This window comes from Metarhizium album, assembly GCF_000804445.1.
Source record: "Metarhizium album ARSEF 1941 chromosome Unknown scaffold_7, whole genome shotgun sequence".
NCBI lineage: Eukaryota > Fungi > Ascomycota > Sordariomycetes > Hypocreales > Clavicipitaceae > Metarhizium > Metarhizium album.
The window spans coordinates 1,083,420-1,100,704 of record NW_024467581.1 but is presented as its reverse complement, the minus strand read 5'-3'; the positions used below and the strand labels follow the sequence as shown (position 1 = coordinate 1,100,704).

General features: G+C 58.2%; 7 protein-coding genes across 7 annotated transcripts; 2 read left to right on the top strand and 5 right to left on the bottom strand.

Annotated features, from left to right (window-relative positions):
* Window positions 1-336: 336 nt before the first annotated feature.
* Window positions 337-1,378, bottom strand: MAM_03786 (ER membrane protein Wsc4; the record flags this gene model as incomplete). The annotated part of the gene is made up of 2 exons (XM_040822585.1): window positions 337-1,100; window positions 1,270-1,378. 2 exons carry the CDS (start codon window positions 1,376-1,378, stop codon window positions 337-339), a joined length of 873 nt encoding a protein of 290 aa, XP_040679728.1.
* A 1,569-nt stretch (window positions 1,379-2,947) lies between these two features.
* Window positions 2,948-3,615, top strand: MAM_03785 (uncharacterized protein; the record flags this gene model as incomplete). The annotated part of the gene is made up of 3 exons (XM_040822584.1): window positions 2,948-3,061; window positions 3,145-3,214; window positions 3,293-3,615. The coding sequence occupies 3 exons, from the start codon at window positions 2,948-2,950 to the stop codon at window positions 3,613-3,615; spliced, it is 507 nt and encodes a 168-aa protein (XP_040679727.1).
* Window positions 3,616-4,082: 467 nt separating this feature from the next.
* MAM_03784 (Fatty acid hydroxylase) lies at window positions 4,083-5,153 on the bottom strand (the record flags this gene model as incomplete). Its single annotated transcript, XM_040822583.1, has 1 exon — window positions 4,083-5,153. One exon carries the CDS (start codon window positions 5,151-5,153, stop codon window positions 4,083-4,085), a length of 1,071 nt encoding a protein of 356 aa, XP_040679726.1.
* Window positions 5,154-7,722: 2,569 nt separating this feature from the next.
* On the bottom strand, window positions 7,723-9,018 carry MAM_03783 (hexose-6-phosphate isomerase; the record flags this gene model as incomplete). The annotated part of the gene is made up of 1 exon (XM_040822582.1): window positions 7,723-9,018. The coding sequence occupies one exon, from the start codon at window positions 9,016-9,018 to the stop codon at window positions 7,723-7,725; it is 1,296 nt and encodes a 431-aa protein (XP_040679725.1).
* Window positions 9,019-10,090: 1,072 nt separating this feature from the next.
* Window positions 10,091-12,334, top strand: MAM_03782 (catalase; the record flags this gene model as incomplete). Its single annotated transcript, XM_040822581.1, has 2 exons — window positions 10,091-10,270; window positions 10,340-12,334. 2 exons carry the CDS (start codon window positions 10,091-10,093, stop codon window positions 12,332-12,334), a joined length of 2,175 nt encoding a protein of 724 aa, XP_040679724.1.
* A 1,424-nt stretch (window positions 12,335-13,758) lies between these two features.
* On the bottom strand, window positions 13,759-15,141 carry MAM_03781 (N-acetyl-gamma-glutamyl-phosphate reductase, type 1; the record flags this gene model as incomplete). Its single annotated transcript, XM_040822580.1, has 5 exons — window positions 13,759-13,814; window positions 13,870-13,919; window positions 13,977-14,192; window positions 14,245-14,320; window positions 14,373-15,141. The coding sequence occupies 5 exons, from the start codon at window positions 15,139-15,141 to the stop codon at window positions 13,759-13,761; spliced, it is 1,167 nt and encodes a 388-aa protein (XP_040679723.1).
* A 932-nt stretch (window positions 15,142-16,073) lies between these two features.
* MAM_03780 (2,6-dihydropseudooxynicotine hydrolase) lies at window positions 16,074-17,285 on the bottom strand (the record flags this gene model as incomplete). Its single annotated transcript, XM_040822579.1, has 1 exon — window positions 16,074-17,285. One exon carries the CDS (start codon window positions 17,283-17,285, stop codon window positions 16,074-16,076), a length of 1,212 nt encoding a protein of 403 aa, XP_040679722.1.

Here is a 17,285-nt window from a genome sequence, read left to right as displayed (position 1 = left end):
GGTTGCGTGGTCAAGTAGCTGACCCCGCGTACGTCATATGCGCTCGTCACATGTCAAGGACCTAGGAGACAACGGAAATACTGCCGTCGCAAATGACCGCCATCCACGGGGCATATTTGGACCTGTTGACGGCCCGGAGTCTGCAGAGTCTGCTGCGACGCGAGGAATATACAATTTGTCTTATTAAATTCCGACATTACGTGCTCCGTCTATCAGCCACGGTGATATGCTTCGTACAAGCAAGGAGAACTGTGATGTCAAGATTAAAAAAAAAATTTAAACAAAACGCAATACCAACACACGGCGCGTCATTATTCATTACGTCTAGTGCTCCTCCTAGGTGCGGTCGGGGTTCGCCACACGCAGCGTCGTCTCCTTCTCGGGCAGATACTCCAGGCTGCCGGACCTGTTCCGCCACGAGTACAGGCCGTGGGACCTCGTGTCGGAGAAGGGGTTGGAAACGTTGCCGAGGGAGCTCCTCGACGTCTTGCTCGAATGGCCGGGGCTGCTGGCGCCGTCGCTGTTGCCGGCCCCGTCGTCCTGTTTGCGCCGGTACGCGAACCATATGGTGCCTATGGCGACGGCCGCGACGGCGGCGATGGACCCGAAGACGATGCCCAGCAGGGTGCCGACCTTGATGCCGCCGCCGCCACCACCACCACCACCACCATCGGACGCCTCCGTGGGGCTCGGCGCCACGGTGACGGTCCGCACGGCGCCATCCACCGTCATGACCTGCGGAGGTACGACCGGCGCCGGGTTCGATTTGACCGTGGCCGTATCGCTCGGGGAGGACGACGTCGCCGACGGCGTCGTGCTGCTGCTGCTGCTGCTGCTGCTGCTGCTGCTGCTGTCGCTGTTGCCGCCGCCCCTGGTGCCGGCCACCAGGTCCGCATTCACCAAGACGTAGCTGTATCTGCCTTTGCCGCCGCACGTGTCGTCGGGGTACCCCGGGCAGGGGAAGCTGCAGCCGTCCTTTTGAGAGGCCGCGTCGGGCATGTAGTTTGTGCACCAGCAGTTGCTCGACTGCATCACCACGAGGGCAAACTGGCCACCGCACGTCGACGTGCACTTTCCCACGCTCTGGTATACATCCGCTCCTGTCGCAACGCCCAGCCGGTTAGTACGGACTGCTTCATTCGGCAAAGTGACGGCGGTCTCGCCTCCTTGCCGAGCATCTAGGATGCCAACGACAAAGAGGGAGTGCAGTGTTCTGGCTGGGCAAGGAACGGGGGGCAGGGGAAGGCGGTGGTGGAATGTCCTTCTCACTTGGGCCATCAGGAGACGTGTTGATGTCGGCGCACAGGGTCTGTGCCGCGCTCGACGCCGCGTGCAGCAGCGCCAAGCTGCTCATCAGCGGCAGCCGGGGAGTCACCATGTCGGCAGGCACACGGCGTACGGCGTCGGGCGAAGCAAGGAGGTGGTGTTTTTTTTCCCTGCCTGCGATCGGTCCGGATATAAGGGGGTGGAAAAGACCAGTATTTGGAGGGCAAAAAAAGAAGGTTACCCGCTCGCCGGTGAACCCATCATGATGCGACGGGTGGGATGGGGAAGGAAGGAATTCAAGAAGCGGAGGTGGGAAGAGGTGGAGGGAAAAAAAGGATCGGGAGAGGAGCGATTTGTCTCGACGGACGAGGTTGCGTTGCATTTGGTGCGGAGCCCGCCGGGGGGCTGCTGGTCCTGCGCGGCTCCACTGTGCTGCGTCGTCGTGCCTTGGAAGTTGAACTTTGAGTTGTTGGGGGTGCGTCTTTGGTTTTGCTACGTTTTTAATGCTACTCTGTAGTGTTTCTTGGCTGTACATTTTTTTTTTTTTTGCCTTACAGGAACAGAGGAGGCAGGGGACAGGGACGGGGACGGGGACGGGCGGTCCTTGTCACGGGCGAGTTCTTTGCGTCAACAGTCGCTGGGAATGGGCCCTTTACGGCTGCGCGCAAGGCCATTGACGTCTGACGTCCTGGACTCTCTCTCCTTCTCTCTCTTCTTTTCTTTTCTTTTCTTTTTTTTTCCCTCTCAGTGGGCCAGGTGCAAGGAACCTGCATGTGAAGGAAGCAGGTACCTGGTCGCACAATGCGATGCACATGAATTGATACAGACGGATAGGCAGATGGTGGAGCCCGGCCTGGTGGCTGAGCTCGGGTCCGGTGGAGCCCGCAGCCCAATCAGGACACGTCCTTCAGCAGGACAGGGGGAAACCGTGACACCTGGTGCAACCAACGACAGGCTGTCCTTTCAGACGACGCTGCGCCGTGCGTCGTCCCGAGTCGGGTCTCACATGCACTGTACTGCCCGTCGTGTCGTGCTCGTGCTGCCGTTGTGCATCCATCCATGCGGGCAACTTTCGGTTCCTGCTTCTCGACGAGCGCTTGGCTCTCGACGAGGCAATGCCGGGTTTCCACCCTTCCAGAAGCCGTCTTGCGACCACGCATCCTCGAGCAGCATCGTCATCCATCGTGTGCACCGCACCCCATCCGTCACACATTGGGCCCGTCCGGAAAGCGAGGTCCCACGGAGCCATTGCCATTCGCGACATCGGCGTCGCAAACATCACCGTCAGCCCACGCATCCCGCTCCGGCGCGTCCTCGCCTGCGCCGCGGCGGATCCATGTGTCGGGGATGCTCATCCTCCTCGTCTCCAGTGTCCACGTGTAGACCAACCCCCCTCCGCCTCTGGGCATTCCTTCGTGGGAGCTCATCCCGGGCACCGGTCGCCGTGACCGTCGGCGACTGTTTTCTGTTGTCATGTTCCCCAAAAACGGCTCTATATAATGGCGGCACGGCGGCGGCCATCGACGCCTCGCAGTCCTCGCAGCCCGTCCAACTCGTACACACTCGCTCAAGTGAAGCCGGCCCGGCACTGCTGTGTTGTAATTTCTCTTTCCGTCCCCCCCACGGCACGACACTTGCGAATCCCTCGTCGTCTGGACTCTGTACCCGACGCCCGTCGACCATGAGGGCGGCGTCTCTGGCTTTCGCCGCCGGCGCCCTCCTCGCGCCCGGGAAGGCCTCGAACCGCACCGAGGTGGTGACCGTCACCAACACCGCCTACACCACCTACTGTCCCGTATGTTGTCCCGGCGCGAGAGAGGCGCCGTCTTGGCGCGCCGTGCCGACTCTGAGCTGACGTGGGGGTTGGTCCCGGGGCAGGGGCCGACGACGATTTCCATCGGCAACGCGACCTACACTGTCCGCGAGGCTACCACGCTCACCATCACCGGTACGTGGCTGTTTGTCCTGCTTTGTTTATTTCTTGCCCGCGTCTTTCTCGAGGCCGAGGCGCTGAATCGTGTCGCAGACTGTCCCTGCGTGCTCACCGAGTCCGGCCGGCACGAGCCCACGGCTACCGCTCGGCCGGGGTGCCCGCCCGGCGCGGAGGACTGCGCGCGCGGCGGCCACGAGTGCGACGGGGAGGACTGTAGCGGCGACGGGAGCAACGGCGCGGGCCGCGAGTGCAGCGGAGAGGACTGCGGCAGCGACGCTAGCGACGGCAGCCAGGCCCAGCCCGCCGCCGGCACTCACGTCGCCGTGGCCGGTGCCGGCGTCGGCGTCGGCCACCCGAGCGCCGTCCTTGCCGCCGCCGCCGCCGCCGCCGCCGGATTCGCCGCCCTGGTGCTCTGAGAGCCTCGCACCGCCAACGGCCACTCGTCCTCCGTATATAGCCTCGTACCTTGCAGAGTGGTGCTCCGTGTGCCTGCTGCCCGGGAGGGCGTGCATCCGTCAACATGGGATACGGGCCATGGAAACATCTAGTCACGGGTGTGCGCGGCCGCAACGCTCTCATACACACTTTATTACTAGGTACTTTATCGCCGCCGTCCATCTTTACGTGTCGTGAGTCCCGTGACGGGCAGTGAGTGTCTTGCTGGCGAAACACTAAAGCAACGACGCGTAGGCGAAAAAAAAAAAAAAAAAAAAAAAAAAAAAAAAAAAAAAAAAGCACAGCCCGTCCGCGGCACACGTTGCCCAACCAAGGTACAGGATGGTCGACGACAAAGTCTAGCTGCTGCACTCCCGTTCCTCGCCCTCACCCGGCTTCCGGATCCATCATGCCCCTTCCCTTCCCTTGTGCAGGGGGGGGGGCGCGCTCATGCGGCCGTCGTCTTGGTGATGAAAATCGGCATGGTGATGCGGTTCGCGTAGTCGACGTTTGCCGGGCGAGTCTCCATCCTGTCCTTGCAGGTGCCGAAGATGCGGTCCCACAGGAAGGTCTGCTTGCCGTAGTTGCCGCTGACCCTCCAGCCCTTGCGGTGGTGCAGGTCGTGGTCCTCGATGGTGAGCTCGGCGCCGACGAGGCGCAGGATGGAGTTGAACATGTTGGGGGTCGAGCCGCACACGCGCAGGCCGCTGTGGCCCATGAGCTCGGTGAAGACGACGTAGGCGCCGCTGATCCACAGCTCGTAGAAGCCCATGGGCATGCCGGCCAGCTTCATGGAGGAGTAGGTGAGGAGCGGCATGCCGACAATGTCGAGCACCTCCTGCACGGCGTCGGCGTACAGGGTCAGCAGCGGGTTGGGGTGCTTGGTGAGGTGGTGGGTGCGGTGGAACCGCCACAGGCCGGGCATCTCGTGCATCAGGCGGTGGTACCAGTAGAACCAGAAGTCGAGGACGATGGCGTAGAGGCCGACCTCGAACGGCAGCCACGGCCAGTTGACGTCGGCGGGCGTCTCGGCGGTGCGGTAGGCGAGCAGGACGAAGAGCAGGGTGCGGAACGAGACGGTCGACAGGAGCGAGACGATGACCTTCCACACGCCGCCGTCCGGGACGCCGTCCCGCTCGTGGGTGTCGCCGTCGAGGAAGCCGTGCCGGTGGCCCATCTCGCGCAGCACGTGTAGCTCGCGGATGCTGGTGAGCAGCATGGCCGACCCGTAGAAGAGCGCTGCCTGCGGCTTGCTCAGGTTGGTCCCCGCGTACTGGGCGTACAGCTGGTGCACGATGAGCGGGATGGCCGTGTGGAACATGGCCCAGCGGTGCAGCTGCCAGTCCGACAGGTACGGCGTCTTTTCCGACTTTTGGTGGACGGGCACATGCCGGTCGAGGCTGGTGGGAAGCACTCCGAGCACGTCGAAGAACCAGTGGGCGAGGCCCCATTGCCGGCGCTCCTGGGTCCGCCACGTAGACTTCATAGAGTGCTTGGGTATGATTTTCGTCTCGGACATGGTGGTTTGCGACGACGGCTGGCAGACTTGTGACGACGTTCCCTGTGGACGAGGGGGAGACGAGGAGAAAAACCAGGATTCAGATAGAGGGTGTGCCAGAGTTGTAGTCGGGGCGGGCCAAGGAATTGTATGTATATATAATTTTTTTATTTTTTTTTTCACTCTTTCCCCTCTCTTCGGTCCAGGCTGGCAAGACGGCTCCCGGGAACACCGTTTTATCTTATACCGTCCATGACTTCTGTTGACTGATCCAGCTCGACTTCGGGGCGCACGTGGGGCCAGGGCCGGACGGACGGACGGACCAATTTTGCCATGCGAACAGCATGTGATTTACAGTGCAAGTTTAAAGTTTTTTTAATGCGACGAGGGGCAAAAACTTTACATCAAGTGGCTTTGGGCCAATGACGTTGATTCGTCCCCAGCCCCTGGACTCCCCTGGACCGGGCGCCCCGCATCGGTCATGCCTTCCCCGCGCGCTCTCCGTCGGAGGCGTTGGGTCGGGGCTCCCACGCTCCCAACGAGCCAACCGCCACGTAGTTACCATTTCCACCGTCTGGGCCAGGTCACGTGCGTCGAGTCGTGTCGTCCAACCACGACCTGAGGCCCTGGGGGAGCCAACTCACGACTCCCGACTCACCACTCACTGCCAGTCAGCGGTCACCACCTGGCACCAAGAGCCAGCTCTCAACATCAAGAGGGATCAAGAGGGGGGCGCACGGATTCCCCGTAGCATCTACCCTTCATCTTGGCGCCTGCCGTGTCGAGACTTGGTCGTTTCGTCGACTTGTCACGCCAAAGGGGATGGCCGGCTCTCCTCCCGCCCGCACGTGTTTCGGTCTGCCCATCGCTCTGGTGTCCCCCAGAGCAAAGGGCCTGAATGGGTGTGTTTTCGACGTTTGCTCCGTGCCAGTCTTTCGACACCACCGACGTTGACCGCCACGCCGGCTCCCCGAGCAGCGTCTTGGTCATGTGCTTTTGTTTTTTGTTCTCGTCTGGCGTCTTCGCTTGCTGACATGTGTAGGTAGACTTCCAAAACCTGTCAACTGCCCAACCCCTGACGATGAGGTTGGGGCATCGTCTCACTGTAAATACACTTTCAGCCCCTGCGTTTTGCTCTCCACAATCACCACCCATCCACCCGCGACTGCTCGCTCATTCCAACATGCGTCACCACCTCTGTTACGTTCAGCTTGCGGCCAGCGCCTCGCGGTGCCCTCGTGGCCACAGAGGGGCCTGAGCAACAGACCCTTGATGCCCCGGTCATCCAGGCCAAGGCCACACACGGCCATCTATCATGTGAATCGAACCTTTTGCTCCAGGCCCTCGTCATCGGTGCGCAGACAGTCCCCCCTTTCCCGGTGTGCTAGGTTACGTAGTTGGGAGGGGAGGGGTGGGGTGTGCAAGAGCCGCGACACACACTGCTCACTGCTGTGCTTCCAAATTCGCGGCCCGGAAAGAAACAATTCCAGTGCTCAAATCTGTCCGTGGCTCACGACCGTCTTGAGCGTCGCAAGACGTAAAGGGGTACCAAACATCATGTCGATGACGGCGGCACTCGGAAAAACGAGAGGCAGCTCGCTGGGAAAGCAACGACGGAACAGAGCATGCTGTTTACACGGCGCTGACCGTTCACCTCGCCAATCACCTCGACGGGCTTCACATGCTGAGAGAACACACTTGAGTATTCGAGGCTGTTTTTCTGCAATGCTCGTGCCCACAGACTTGCATCCTTCGGCCCAGGTCTCGCGATGCAGACCCTTGTGTAGCGCAACCAATCGTGTGACGGGGGGGCATCTGCAACGAGCCCGCACTCGTGTGAGAGACAGCTACAGGGAGATGCTGCACTTCTGCTTCTCGGAGGCGGATGCCGCTTCCGGAGGACAATTTGCGAGGCCCGGGGCTGACCTCGGACGGCCCCACCACCCGGTCGGGGCCCCACCGGGACCGTTCAACGTTGGGCGGTCCATGACCAGAAAGGCTGCTCCTTCACCCGCTGTTGACATGAGTCGTCGGGCATCCCGTTTACAACTTTCATCAGCCGCCGCAATGTGAGTCCTTGCGTGCCCAACGTTCCCCGTAATACTCGGTACCGTCGAAGCGACTCGCCCACCGTGGCGCCGTTTGAGAGCGCCACGCTGATGCACCTACATGCGATATGCTTGGTGACGCGTTGAAGAGACAAGGCGAGTAGCACTTTGACGTTCGCTACTAATTGAACTTTGGTGATATTCCAGCTTAGGAACGAAGCTCGTCGCGAGTCTGGGAGCACGAGCGAAGCGGAAACACAGCATCAAGCTAGTTCACCTGTATCGTTCGTTCCGTGGAAAACAAGGTGCCATCGACGAGGGCACATACATGTCCGGCAGTTGTGCCAAGACAACAAGACAGCGAGTATTTTTGCAACACTGCAAGTGAAATTTCGCAGCTGATGGACGAGGCTACTTTATTCCCTTACCACGGCCCCGACGGGTGGAATCCCAGCGTTTGTGCAACCCAAGAACATCGCCTTTGGAATCGCGGCTTTCCCTAATATGCTGTCGGGACTTTTTACTCCATCCACAGTCTTCATCTACCGGATGACTGCGGCGAGAACCTGCAAGGCAGAGTCTGCACGCAACATGGCGGCTGTCTCTGCGGCAAGAAAGAAAATAAACCCCTCCTCGACGGGAAGCTCCGTGTCGCCCCCTAGAATGGCGCCCCGGCCAAGTATCGCAATGGCGACTGTTGGACCTTTGCGTTTCCCGAGCGGTTCCTCTTGCCCGGCAGGCAGGTCAATTCGAATCACGTCGAATTCACCAATCGGTGGCTGGTACACCATAGTGTGGCGGCCAAGTGCATCTCTGAGCCGTCTCGCCGGCAACTTGAGGTTTTCTGCACGGGTGCTGCTATCAATGACCAGAGTCTCGGAGAAGAGATCGATGCTGTCGCGGTCGGCGGCGGGACAGAAGCCGCCACTGAGCATGTTGTTCGAACGCGCCATGCACTCGACCACGTCCCCGGACAAATAGCAGTGAAGACCGTCTGCTGGGATGAATACTGCCTCGCCAGGGTCCAGTGCGAGATAGTTCATGCACAGAACGGCGACCAATATGGCCGGGTCTGTCGGGGAGGAGTGAGACCGCAGACGCTGGATCAAGTCGAGCATGGAGGGGCCGGGATGGCCGGGCATGTGAACGCCCTGCTCGACGTGCCGCTTCAGATCTTGCTCAATATTGTCGACGGTCGTCGCGTCCGCCTTCAGTATCCCGCGGACGACATCTCTCAGGGTCTCGTCCGTCCAGGACGCCGTGGACTCCGGGACGAAGCGCCGCAGGCTGGGCACGTCGAACAAGGGCGAGATTTGATCGAGCCCCCTCCATCCGGCGAATAGTTCGAAGCGCGAAAGAGCGACGGCGATTTCCGGCTTATGATTGCTGTCGGGGAACTTTTCTGGAAACCTCTGATGGAGCCTGGCCGCAAGCGATTTATTCGGGTGAATTTGCAACGGGAGAGGCTTGCTTATTGAGAGAATCTGGGGCATCTCGGTCAGAGCCGCACATCTTGGACCAAATCGGAGCGGCCAACTCGCCTTGGGAAGAAACGGTAGGTGATTACCGAAACGCTCCACCACTTGGGACCCCAGCAGTGCTCTTTTGTGCTCATTCAGCAGCTCGGCAAGCGGCTGGCCCGTCTCCAAGACTTTTGCAGGAAAATCCGGGTAGTCGCCAAACCACAACTCCGAGTAGCGCTGGTCTTCGTCGATGACGAAGCCTGTGTTTGGTGTCTTTTCGCACAGCCTAGCCGCAAGAGAGTCGTGGCCTTTCTTTCCCCACGTGTAGTTATTGCACGTTCCGTGTATTTGGAACAGTCGAGGTACGGTTGCCATGGTGGTCATGATCCTGATGGAGCGTGCAAATCGCTGTAAATTTGCCGGCGGAATACAAAAGACGCGCGGTTGTCAAAGGTTCAAACGCTGGAGCAGATGGCGGCTGCGAAATTGCAAACTGCCAGTGAGAGCATAGGGCCATGTCATTTGTCGGGCATACATGCCACTTTGCACGAGTCTGCGCAGCCCGTCGTACATCATCATGATCTCACTATTTTTGGCCCCATTGCGTGGGCCACCAGGATGAACGAAACCAACAGGGTGCTAGCGGGCCGAGAGCAGCACGGTTTGGAATCACCGGTGCGGAGAACCCATCGTCAGTCATCGATCGCCACAGAGTCGCCTCCAGGCTCGTGGGCTTTTGAACGCTCGACTCCAGGAGCCGGTGGCTGTTGAGCGACCACTAGAACTGCACGAGTCTTGACCCTTGCCCCGCCCGGACCACAGCTCGACGACTTCTTCCGTGGGACTCAAAATAAACCACGGACACGATGCGGCTTTGCATTACTTCGTCGTCGATCAATACCACGGTGCGGATGACGACTTGGGTGATGCAAAGTGGTGTCATGATCCATTTCCCGGTGTGCGGCGATTTGATTCGGTGTGATTCCTTACTGCCAAACGAACCTTTTTGTCTCTCCACGCAAGCCCACGGGTCCATGACGGTTTCAACTCGTCAGCGGTGGAAGCAAGGCTCCGGAAGCGTTTGGCTTTGCCTTGAACCACCCTCATCCACCGACGCAAGCCTTCGAAAACTACGTCACTACATACCAAGGATTTGCAAGTCCGGCAAAGGACCGACCGAGCTTGGTCCCCAGTCGCTCGGAGACCTTGTTCCGCCTCGTTATTGTGACGAGGCAAGACAAACCTTGAATCTGCGCGTGTCCCCAATGAGACATTGAGCCCGCCTGGGTCCGACTGTCCAAGATGGCTGATGTCATGGATGGAAGATGGATGGCGTGTATAACTGACAGCCGTGGACGCAACCCGCTCAAGAGGTGCGTGCCGCTCCAAAAGTTGCCGCAAATTCTCGTCAAGACACAAGCCCCAAGTTTGCACCACAACCGCAGCAATGTGTCCCGAGACAGCCAAGGTGCATCAGCTCAGTGCCTCTGCGGTGCAGCCCACGCAAAATGACAGGATAACGGCAGACTTTGGAACCAAGCAGTCCAACACGGACGACTGGCTGCGCGTTTGCAGCGACAAGACGACGGGCCCTATGCTTCTCGAGGACGCCTTTGCCCGGGAAAAGGTGAGACCATCGGGGTCCAACCTGGAATTCTCATGTGGCACAGTCGACTGACAATCCACAATCCTCAAGATACACCGCTTCGATCACGAGAGAATCCCCGAACGCGTCGTCCACGCCCGCGGCGCCGGCGCCTTTGGAACATTCCGCCTACACGAGTCCGCCGCCGACGTGACTCACGCCGGCGTCTTGACGGACACGTCGAGGGAAACGCCCGTGTTTCTTCGCTTTTCCACGGTGCTCGGCAGCCGAGGCTCCGCAGACACGGTTCGCGACGTGCGCGGGTTCGCCCTCAAGCTGTACACGGAGGAGGGCAACTGGGACATTGTGGGAAACAACATTCCCGTCTTCTTCATCCAAGACGCCATCAAGTTCCCTGACCTCATCCACGCCGCCAAGCCCGAGCCGGATGGGGAGATCCCCCAGGCGCAGTCGGCACACAACAACTTCTGGGACTTCATGTACATGCACTCCGAGGCGACGCACATGTACATGTGGACAATGTCCGACAGGGCAATTCCTCGCTCGTACCGCATGATGCAGGGCTTCGGAGTCAACACGTTTACGCTCCAAAACGCCAGCGGCGAGCGGCACTTTGTCAAGTTCCACTTCACGCCCGAGCTGGGCGTGCACTCGCTTGTGTGGGACGAGGCCCTCAAGATCGCCGGGCAGGACCCCGACTTTCACAGGAAGGACCTGATGGAGGCCATCGAGAGCGGCGTCTACCCCCGGTGGCGGTTCGGCATCCAAGTCATCCCCGAGGGCGAGCAAGACAGCTTCGAGTTCGACATCCTCGACGCCACCAAGGTTTGGCCCCAAGACGCCGTGCCCATCCGGTACATCGGCGAGCTGGAGCTGAACCGCAACGTCGACGAGTTCTTCACCGAGACGGAGCAGGTAGCCTTCTGCACGAGCCATGTCGTGCCCGGCATCGGCTTCTCCGACGACCCCCTGCTCCAAGGTCGAAACTTCTCCTACTTCGACACCCAGATCAGCCGGCTGGGCATCAACTGGGAGGAGCTGCCCATCAACAAGCCCGTCTGCCCTGTCATGAACTTCAACCGCGACGGCGCCATGCGGCATACCATTGCCCGCGGAAAGGTCAACTACTGGCCCAACAGATTCGAGGTGCAGCCGCCGGCAAGCCAGCAGGAGGGCGGCTACGTCGACTACCGGCAACAGGTCGAGGGCGTCAAGGCACGGGGCAAGAGTGAAAAGTTCAAAGAGCACATCTCCCAGGCCCAGCTCTTCTACAACTCCATGTCCGACGTCGAGAAGAGCCACATCAAGGCCGCCCTCTCCTTCGAGCTCGACCACTGCGATGACCCAACCGTCTACGAGCGCCTGACGAGGCGTCTCGCAGACATCGACCTCGATCTTGCACGGTCAGTCGCCGCCATGGTCGGCGGCCCCAGCCCCGTCCCGTCCGGACGACGGAATCACGGCAAGAGAGCCCCGGGGCTGAGCCAGCTCGAGTACGTCCCCGAAACCGCCACCGTTGCCTCGCGGAAAGTCGCCATCCTCATCGCCGACGGATACGACGGCCTCTCCTACACCGCCGTCGTGGCAGCCCTCAAGGCCGCCAGCGCGATCCCCGTCGTGCTGGGCCCGCGACGCTCGCCCATCTTCGCCGCGGGCCAAGAAGGCGCCACTGCCGAGGGCCTCGTCCCAGACCACCACTTCGAAGGGCTGCGGAGTACGCTTTTCGACGCCATCTACATCCCCGGCGGCAAGCACTCGGCTGACACGCTCGCCAAAACGGGCAGAGTCGTGCATTATATACGCGAGGCGTTTGGCCACCTCAAGACCATCGCCGCCACCGGCGAGGCTGTGGACCTGGTCAGGCACGCCATACCGCTGGAGAGCGTCCTGCTCTCTGCAGGCCCTGACGCCCAGTCAAGCTATGGCGTTGTGACGTTGAGGGACCCCAAGCCCGAGGCGCTGAAGGAGGTCATCCGGGCGGCAAGAGACGCCAAGCACTTCCTGGACCAGCTCTTCTGGTCCATTAGCCGACACCGATGCTGGGACCGGGAATTGGACGGCTTGGCCGCTCAGGTTGCATATTAGAGGCTTCTCGTCTCGTACTGCCATTTGCTCAAGCTTATGCGGATACTACACCTCATCGTCTTCAAAGTCAGCAAGACGACCATTCGTAAAGGAATAGATATACCCGGGCGTTATGCCTCAGGCAAAGCTTCATGCCGGATCGGCCTTGGTAAGCGAGTGGACGGCCTTCAAAGCACCATGTATCGTCGTGGACCCAACAGATTGCTGTGGCCTTGATGGAGCGTGGGATGGACACGCATATGTACCCATCTAGTTGATTGTATGTTTCTGCGTTATAGACATAGTTCGGATTCTATTCGAGCAGAGTCTTTAAAGCTTCCATCAGCAACCTAGTCGAATGTATGTTTCTGTACCGCGGAGACATGATTTGGATTCTGCTTGAGTGGCGCCCTTGAAGCGTCAATCTGTAATGTAGGGGATTGCACGCCCTGTATTGCGGAGACATGGTTCGAATTCTGTTCGACGAGAGTCCCTTAAGCTTCTATCTGTCACGTGGGTGAACGTATGCTTATGCATTGCAGAGACATGATTTAGATTCCGCCCAGATGGCGTCCTTGAAGCTTTTGTCTGCAATTGAGTTGATTCCATGTTTCTGCATTACGGAGACATGATTTGGACTCTGTACGGTCCTCGATATGGCTATCATTGAGACGGATTGTAAGAATACGGCAACCCCTCACGGCAGATTTTGACCAGCACAACAAGATTCGGGTGTCTTTCATAAGGAGAGCACATCGACTACATCCACCATCTTGGGCATCTCAGCCAGTGCCCGTGGACGTGTAGGATCCGGGCCAAGCAACGACAGATCATTGCAGATTGAAATGGGCGAAGAAGATTGTAGACAAAAATGAAAGCTAGATGCAGGCAAAGACAGACGGCGCAGCAACGGCAGCGACAACTGCGTCAGTCCGGAGACGAAGTGTTACTAGAGCGAGAAGTTAGACAAGGGTTCAGCGAGGACTAGGAATGGGGATATTCACATTGAATCTAATCATAGCTATAGGGACTCGGCGGTTCTTCGTTCCTTCTTCATTCTGAAGAATCTGGGCCCCAAGGCCTCTTTATATGAGCGGTGCACCCTTATTTGCTTAGGTATCCGCGAGGCCTCTGTCGCGGCCTCGTGACCATGCTGCGTGAGCGTTGTTGGCTGAGTTCAGGCTTGGAGGCCCAACTGTGTGACGTGGCCTTCTTTTTTCCCCCATTTCCTGGGGTTTCCGTACTCAGCCTATAAGTAATCAGTGACATGAAAATAACAAGATATAAATTGGCCATTTAAACCCCTTTCCCAGTACGTGTTTTGTTGAACTAAACGCAATGTGCTCAGCTTACAGGCTTTGCTGCATGTTACAGGTCCTTCCGTTTCACCAACGTAAACGCCAAGTAGTCTAACTTTCAGAACCGTAGTCATGAGATCGACTTGGTCAATCAATAGGGATTCCCTGATATTCGTCGTATCCAAGCGCGAGGTTCATGTTCTCTGATTATAGTTGTCAGCCAGAGCAGAAATGCCACTGTTGGTTGAATAGACTTACGCAAGCATTGTGTGGCAGCGCCCTTGTTGAGATTGTCAATGGTGGCACAGCTATTCAGAATTAGCCCAAGCATCTTCAAGAAGCAAATGCAAAGATGAGGCGCCTACACGACAACACGCTTGCCCGTGTCGTCAACGGCGAACGCTCCAATCTCAACTCCGTGCCTGTTCTGGATAGATTTCACGAGTGGCGCTTCACCGACGACCTTGACAAGCTTTTCTCCAGCGTATCGGTCTTGGTAGATCTGACGAACATCTCGAGAAGTCATTGTCTTGTTCAGGGGGATATTGATGGTCAAGTGAATGCCGCGAAACCAGGAGGCGCTACGTCGTCGTCAGTGTCCAGTCACGAGAGGGATAAAGAAACAGGACAGACCAATGCGGAATGAATGCTGTCGGCACATCAAGGTGGTGACTGATTTCTTGCTCATGTATATGCCCAGTCAGGCTGTCTGTTGAAACTTTAGCTTCCCATTTGCTTGCGCCCGAGTTCTCAACTCTTACACGGCATTAGGTTGTCACGGAGAAGGTGGACGTCGTTTTTTGGAGAAGGCTTCGTGCCAGCTCCGCTATAGCCCGAAACTCCAAAGACTGTGGGCATGCCTCCCAAATGTTCCAAAACGGGCGCCAAGGCCAATTGCGACCCCGTCGAGTAGCACCCGGGGCAGCTGATGCGGGTGGATTGGGCAATCTTGCTTCGCTGAACTAATTCTGGGAGCCCGTACGAGCCCCAAGTGCCGTCGAATCGATGGTCGGCTGAAAGATCAATGATCAGACTCGAGCTCTGACCGAGAGCTCGCACGAAAGGCTGGCAGACACCATTCGGGAGAGCCATCACCCAACAGTCGACCTGGCCTTCCTTGTCTAGCTGAGCTACTTCCTCGGGAGACAGGTTCTTGTAGATGATTTTGCGCTTGGTGTAGTCTTTGAGCTCCTGGCCGTCAAGTTCCCGGGAAGACACATGACACAGATCCATATTGGGGTGCTTGTCGAGCAGCTCAACCAGGGCTTGACCTGTGTAGCCGCGGGCTCCAATGAGGCCGATCCGGGACGGCATCTCGTTGGAGGCATTCTTCTTGCCCAAGGGCGGGTTCGGGTTTGTGTTGATGGCATACGACACGCGTCCCGTGGAAGAGAGGGAACGGGCTCGGGCGGCGATCTGGGTGCTTCGACTAGGGGAGGCCTCGGGCATCGGCGAGACGGCGGTCGAGGCCGCTGGTGGGGGGACGCGGCATGCGGCAATGCGCAGCGCTCTAGAAGTAGCAGAGAGCATAGTTTCTACAAAGACGAGCCCAATTGACCAGTATGTCGGCAGAGAAGGATGGATGGACGTGGTGTCGGAGCGCTGAGTACTGAGCACCGCGCGAGTGGCATGATTATGGTGTCTGGCAATGTACAACGTTATCGACAAGATGATCCTTGTGGATCCCTTTTTGGGTGGGGTGCCGGCGCAGCGTTTTGTCAGTACCCGAAATCGGTGATGGCGGGCGGTGAGTGACGCGCCGTTGGCCGTTTCAGCAGCCAGCAAGCGTTGACTCTTGTTGCCGCCATCGACTGACTACCTCTTTTTGGTGTGTTGCTCCCTGGCTGTTGTCGTCGAGCCGGGCTGTGGTGGCCAACTGCTTGCTACCCTTCCCTTCCAGCCGTCTGGTCGCTTCTCGATTTTTTCGCAGCCTCGTGGCACTGGCGGCATATTCCGGTTGGATCTGCGGGAGATGGCCGTGGTACTCCGTACTCCGTAGTCAATCTATGCAAACCGATCAGGGGTCTGGCATTTTAGCTGACAAGCGGCGGAGGCACCTTCCGTCTTGTTGCATACCTCCCTCCTTGTTGCATACCTCCCTCATTGGCTGTTAGCTCCCTCCTGAATACGGTCCGTCCCGAGACCCACTGCTTCTAGTCTCCAAGCCGATTAGCTCCTCGTCATGAGAAATATTGAATATCGTACATACTATCTTTGCCCGAGCCAATATCTTGCTCTTGATTACCTCGACTGACTACAATTCATTGCCCAGGCAGGTGGGGGATGGGCTGTTCTGAAGGGCGCCCAGAAGTGCTCAGAATGCATCTACAATTGACCTCAGGTTCAACCGGGTAAAAAAAAAACCTGTCATATGAGACATGCAGTAATCCAGGATAGGTGAGTCTTGTATAAATTTACTTGTATTCACAGCGTGTTTTACAACGCTTTCACCATATCTCACCCTAGTTGTCCCCGTCAAGAATGTCCTCAAACCAATCGTAAATAACCTGGTTATGCTGCTTCAACGCCCCAATGCCTGAGTGCGTTCCGATAATGTCCTTGGTTTTAAACTGATACAAAGTAGCCCACTTTCCAATCGCCTGGGCCAACTGCCGCGGCTGCCCCTTGAAGAAGATGTCATCTTCGGCATCGCCAACAAACACAGGGGTTCGAATCAGGTGGGCAACTTTTGCGAGCGTAAATTTCTGCGCTTCGGTAACAAAATCGAATGGGGAAGTTGTATTGAATGCCCACAGGCCTTGCTCGAGACCCCAGCGGCGACCAGTGGGCACGCCTGGTCTCAGATATTGCCGAGCGAGCTGGTCGAATTTCGCCTTATCACCCGAGGCGTGGATCTTCATAGCATCGGGGCCAAAGTCATGGCGGACAACAGCGCCAAAGTCCCATACACCGTCCATGGCCATGATTGCGGCGAAGCGGTGGTCGAACGCGGCTACACGCGGGGCCATATAGCCTCCTAGAGAGAGGCCATAGAGCGCGACGGCGTTCGGATCGACCCACTCCGTCATGTTGAGGACGTGGTCCATGATGGGCGTGACAACCTTTTCCCATTCCGCAATGAAACCCTTGTTTTGGTACCGACGTGGTGATGGCTGCCCGGGTCCTTCATAGGTGAGGACATTGTAGCCTCGCTCCAGCGCAGCCAGACCCGCGACGTGATACATTTCTTCCTGAGATCCGTCGTAGCCGTTGCCCATGATGATGGTCGGCCGTTGCTTCACCTCATGATCTGGCGTCATCCAGATGCAGGGGACATCAAATTCAGGAGTTTTGATGTTGAACCTTGTGCCCGGAGGCGAGAGAAGAGCGAGACCCTGATCAAACGCATCCGTCTGCTTAGCCCAATAGTCCATAATTCGAGGGTCCTCCTGATTGCCGTGTAGGTAAAAGTCGGCACTCCGGAAGTACGTGGCAGCGCTGAAAAATGCGGTTCGCGCAGATATGGGAAACCTGGTTTTGACAACCCGCAAGGCTCGCTCGTAGACTGTGTTTGCAATGCCCACAAATGCCGCCGCGAAGCTCTCAAAGTCGCCAGGCACGATGGAATTGGCAGCCACGAGACACTCGTCGATGTCCGCGCCATCGTAGGGCGCCATGGCTAGAGCGCGGAGGATCTCAAAATGGAACTTGGGGTCCTTGCTAAATTGATGCAT